Here is a 6,000-nt window from a genome sequence, read left to right on the forward strand (position 1 = left end):
AGGGCGTGGTTGGAGGAGCCGGAGGAGGCACAGAAAGGGATAGCTGCAGTGTGTCAGTTGGATGACTCCGAACTGAAGAGACTGCACACTATGCATCACTTGGGTGTGGACAGGACCCTTTATCTTGCAAAGAAGATTGATGCTGACGTCACTAGGAGAAGCATCTGGAAAGTGCGTCGCTTGTTCAGAGAGTAGCGTATAGGCCAAGCGGTAACGGAATCATAGAGAGGCACCATCGGACAGTCAAAGCCATAGTGGAAAGAGGACACATTTTGCTGCTGGAAGCAGTTTTCTGGTACAACATGTCTCCCCGATCTGGACAAGCTGAAGAATCTGTGCCACACAGAGCGATATTTAAATACGAATCCAAGTAAAGCGCCGAAGAGAAGGGACCTGTCTATGTGAAAATAGGGGAGGAAGTCTGAGTTAAGCCACCGAAGGCACGCTGTATATCTCAATGGAGCAGAGGAACGGTGACGGCGGTCAATTCCAGAAACAACGTCTCCTTGGATGGAATTCTGCGACACGTCTTGGACCTTCGCAGGATTGTTGTTTCATCGGATGATGATTGTGGAGAGGGAGAGAACGAGGTGCCTAGCCTGAGAAGATCTCGACGTGCAAGGCGCCCTCCCGGTTGGATGGTGGACTACAATGTGGTGTAGAGAGAATGTGAACTTTATGATCAGGGTTTCGTGAGAGATGACGTCAGTAGCAGGGGAGCTGACTGGAACTTGGGGTTGACCAGAAGAGGAAGAGTGCTGGAGCGACGTGTGCACAGGCAGGAGAGTATTGGGCCTTTTCGATCGGGGTAACTAACAGGGCTGGACGTGTGAGCGCTTTGACAAGGTAAGGGAAAAGCAGCTGCTATTTTTAGCATTAGGGTCAGGCCACATGGAAGGGTGCGTTATCACCGGAAAGGTCTGCGTTGACGAAGAGAAGGTAGGTATCTTTACTTCAAATCTCTTGCATACACCACACAGTACAAGGATGATGACAAGTTGTGTCCATGGCTGAAGGACTTTCAAGCCAATCTCAAAAAGATCCCTCCGAAAAAACACCATTCTGTTAACAAAATAATGGTTGCCTTCAAGGGGAGAGCAGCTCTAAAACAGTACATGCGAGGAAAACTTCACTCTTGGGGCTTCAAGCTCTGGGTTAGAGCAGGTGTATCAAGCATCCTGTATAACTTTGATATCTATGAAGGTTCAGATGACGGAAAGCACAGAGCTCCATCTACACAGGGACTTAATGGAAATGTGATCCTCCAAATGGTCAAGGAACTTGAGAGTAGGAAGAATTCTAAGATCTTTGCAGACAATTTTTTCTTTAATCTCTCTCTTCTCAAAGCTCTGAGAGCCAGGTCCATGTTTTTTGTTGGCACATTTCAGGCAATCAGGCTGAAAGGATGTCAACTGAAATCAGAGAAAGGTCTGAAGAAACTCAGGCATGGCTCTTCAGACATGAAAGCGGAGTTGGAATCGAACATCATTCAACAACAGATGTGTTGATACTCTGTCCTCATATATTGGAATTAAACCAGTAGACTAGGCTGAGAGATACAACAAAAAAAAAATTCAAATCTCCTTCGTTTGTGTTTTTTTTAATCTTTTTTTTGTTTTATTGATTTATCTTATTTATTTATTTATTTATTTTGAGAAACGGATATTTTTGGTTGCTGCCCTGTAAACTACCTCCTTTTCATAATTTTGAACAGTGTATTTTCCTGAACTTTTTCAACTTAAATAGAAGTATGATCACAGTTAATTCGTTTAAACTTTCGAATATGATAGAGAAACTGAAAACACCTATCTCTCGACCAGCTATTGTACAAGAATATAATAAATTCATGGGGTGGGGAGTGGATCTCCTTGACAGTATTGTACAAGTACAACATGAGGTCCTGTCGTTGGTATATGTGCATCTTTTACCACACATTGACCTTGACTGTTGTCAACAGCTGGTGTTGGATTTACAACCAATGAAACTCAGTGTTTTCCAAGGGATGATTGCTGAAGCACTGCTATCCATCAAGAAAGTCAGACACCCTTAATTCATGCACTGTGACACCACTCCTGGCAAAAATCATCTGTAGTAAAGCCCCGTGTTTTCAAGTAACATCAGCAAATCAACTCAGTTTGACTAATATTGTATTAAATAGTTTGTAAATAACAGTTTTGTTGTTTAATTGTGCTAGATGAAATTGGAACTCTTTGAAATGTTTACTGAGATGCAAAGACCTATGTGCCAAATTTGGACCATATCATATTTCACAACCTACTAATGATTTTGAAGGGAATCACCTTTTTGTTTTTTTAATCCATTTAAATATCAAATTTACACTGAAAATAATTTTTGTGTTACTGGATGTATGAGCAGGTTCTAGAGGGTTAAATTTTGGGATCTTTACCGTTTGACGTACAGATTTAAAAAATAATTTTTTGTAACTAAACACTTTCAAACTTCGGACGCTGGTAGAATGTGTCATATAAAACATGTTTTACTCTTGGCATTTTTGAGAAAAACTTATATTTACAAAGTAATTTCACATTAAAGTAGGCCTATTTCGGTAATTTCAACCAATCAATGACGTGTATTCAGCTGAATAAAATTACTGCCGTTGTTTGTCAACAAGAACTTCCGGCGGTGTATTTTTTGTTTGTCACTGTTATTTATGACAACCCTAACCCTAAAGCTAAAACCGGTACAAACGCACGAACGATGTCATAAATAACAGCGACAAATGAAATATACACCGCCGATACTTGTTGTTAACAAACAACGGCAGTAATTTTATTCAGCTGAATACACGTCATTGATTGGTTGAAATTACCGAAATAGACCTACTAAAGTAGTGAAATTACTTCGCAAAAATATAAGTTATTCTCAAATTCTACCAGTGTCCGAAATTTGAAAGTGTTTAGTTACAAAAAATTATTTTTTAAATCTGTACGTCAAACGGTAAAGATCCAAATTTTGTTCAACTAATTTAAAATTTGGTGTATTGATGTAGTTTCAGATGGTAATTATGGAAATGAAATTCAGTTTTGCCATTGCAAATTTTGGGTAATTTTAACCAATGAAAAGCCAGACATATTGATGCCAGTTTCCATAGTAACAAACCAAGTCTCCTTCGTTTGTGTTTTTTTTAATCTTTTTTTTGTTTTATTGATTTATCTTATTTATTTATTTATTTATTTATTTAGAGAAACGGATATTTTTGGTTGCTGCCCTGTAAACTACCTCCTTTTCATAATTTTGAACAGTGTATTTTCCTGAACTTTTTCAACTTAAATAGAAGTACGATCACAGTTAATTCGTTTAAACTTTCGAATATGATAGAGAAACTGAAAACCGAGGAGAATAGTGAACTAGAACGTTGAGTTCCTTAACTCGAAAGATGGTACCACACTCAATAATACATTCGCCTCTGTAAAACGAAGGAATATAAACGAGCTGTGGAACCCACAGTTCTATAGTTGACTCGTATTTGGAGATACGAAAATAGTCATTAGTTTGATAAACTTCTAGACTCTATTGTAAACTTTCGTTTATGATTCGCTACAAAAAATGTATTCATTGAGGATTTTTCAGTTTTTATATTGTTTACATGTCTGGTCCAACATTTCACTTGACTAATTATTAAAACTTATCAAAACTTCCATCATTGAAAGGTATGTCATTGTATTGTCATTACCGACAAAGTGGAGGCGCAATAGCCCAGTGGTTAGGGCAGCGGACTCGCGGTTTCGATTCCCAGACCGGGCGTTGTGAGTGTTGAGCAAAAACACCTAAAGCTCCACGAGGCTCCGGCAGGGGATGGTGGTAATCCTTGCTGTACTCTTTCACCACAACTTTCTCTCACTCTCACTCTTCCTGTTTCTGTTGTACCTGTATTTCAAAGGGCCGGCCTTGTCACTCTCTGTGTCACGCTGAATATGCCCGAGAACTGCGTTAAGGGTACACGTGTCTGTGGAGTGCTCAGCCACTTACACCTTAATTTCACGAGCCGGCTGTTCCGTTGATCGGATCAACCGGAACCCTAGTCGTCGTAATCGACGGAGTGCTTCCACTCCACGGACAAAGTGCTAGCTTCCAAATCCTGTTTTTTGATTGGGTAAAAATAATCACACTTTAACCCTTGAATATATTTTTCTAAAATTTTTCTGAAACGATCAATAACAACCCCAGATTATATACTTAGATAGCCATATTCTGATGCAGTGCTTTTCAAACTTTTTGCTGGAGCGGAACCCCAAGGAAACATTCCACTGGCTCGAGGAACCCCTGTGCAATAATTCAATAGTCTTATGCACACATATCTGCACAGGAGAATTAAAAATTACTGCCGATTTTAACAGTTTTGTAAATTTTTGCGGAACCCCTGGGCTGTGCTGGCGGAAACCCTAGTTGAAAACCACTGTTCTGATGACAGTTAACAATTTTTGAATTATATTATTAGAATGTTTTTTAATGAGACAATTTAATAAAGGCCATAAAAATTATTAGCTCTCCTTCAGAGACGGGATCCCAAAACTTGAACTAAAGATCGTTGTTTTATGTATTTGTTCGGCAATTTCCGCATAAAATTTTTCACACACGAACCTATACATGAATACCGTAAATCCTCGAGTATAGTCCGCCCTTGAGTATAATACGCAGGGAATTTTTAGGGGGCTGTACCTCTGAAAAACCTAAGCCTTGTGTATATATAATACGCACCCCTTCTCTAACTTGAGTCAAGGAGGTCTGTATAACGTCCTTGGCTTGTAAAAATGTATACGGTAACGTCCTTTATTATTATTGTACAAATAACGTGATGCAAACGTGTAGCTTTTTTGTGCATTTTGTTTGTAGAAAATAAAGAAATAACAGCAATAACGTTTAATAAATGTTGCCTAAAGCAAGTTATGGATGATTCTTTTATGACTTCATTGCTTTCAGGCTTTATTTTCACGCCCGACATCACAAAATGCGTCTGAATAAACATTGCCGGACAGCAAATAGGGACTCGGACATTGCTTAGAAAATATTTTTCATTTTTAACCTCATATATAGTTTTGACCTTTAAATTTTGGGTAAAAATGCGGATTATACTCGAGGATTTGCGGTACACAAATACACATGCATGCACATAAACACATCGTTACTTACACATATATTCATACATACATACATGAAAAATTTATAAACAAGTGATTCATGAAAAAAAGATAGTGTGGTGTGTGTGTGTGCGCGCGCAAGCCCTTGTGTATCATTGCAAGTAAGAGAAAAAAAAAGAATTTTTAAGGAAATCAGTTTTGTGATACCATCTCCGAAGGATATCCAAATTATTAATGAAGGTTATCTAAGATCTCATTCAAAACATTTTTTTAAATGTGAACTAACAAGGATTCCTCTACCATAAATATTTATGTACCTCTATCTATTGTTTTCGTGTTCCCTTACGTCCAGCATTTCTATTATCGATAATGTAATACATTAAGAAATAATTTTGGCCGCAATATTTTTAACGAACATATTTCAAAGATACAAAAGTAAGTTAACAAGCGAAAAGATCGCTAAGCTAAAATTATCGGTGACAAGTGAAATAGGATACCTGGTGGGTAGTATCGTACTAGGAACCTTTTCAGCTTCATTTTTGTCTCAGACACAAAGCAGATACAAAACAAACTTTAAAAGAATTTTAACTTCGTTTTCACAGAAATATTGTCAAGTGGCAACTTGCTTTGTTGGTACCAGTTGCCATGGCTACTCACGGGAGGCAACTCTGAAAAACATTATACTCCTATACAAACGATAAAAAGTCTTTAAACACAATTGTACTAATTCCTTTCTTTCAACTTTCAAAGTATACCCGATCCGTCAATAACGACGATGGGTGTTTTACTAAACTTTGGCTTACATGTATGAATTTTAGACTTTTTCAGTTAAAAGATGTACATGGCGAAAGTTGCTAGTGAGGATATAAATACAAGGATGTCAATAAAAATGCCGAAATAA

At 38.0% G+C, this 6,000-nt stretch overlaps 1 protein-coding gene across 2 annotated transcripts in view; it reads right to left on the bottom strand.

Moving 5' to 3' along the window:
- The window catches only part of LOC115209381 (dynein assembly factor with WDR repeat domains 1-like), a 107,599-nt gene extending 101,866 nt beyond the window's left edge, over window positions 1-5,733 (bottom strand). For both annotated transcript variants that reach the window (XM_036501580.1, XM_029777762.2), the window contains exon 1: window positions 5,597-5,733. In XM_036501580.1, coding sequence (XP_036357473.1) covers window positions 5,597-5,636 — 40 coding nt within the window. In that variant the 5' untranslated portion in view covers window positions 5,637-5,733. The remainder of the gene's footprint in view (window positions 1-5,596) is intronic.
- Between the last annotated feature and the right edge of the window lie 267 nt (window positions 5,734-6,000).

The sequence above is a fragment of the Octopus sinensis genome, linkage group LG3 (genome assembly GCF_006345805.1).
Source record: "Octopus sinensis linkage group LG3, ASM634580v1, whole genome shotgun sequence".
NCBI classification, from domain to species: Eukaryota; Metazoa; Mollusca; class Cephalopoda; order Octopoda; family Octopodidae; genus Octopus; species Octopus sinensis.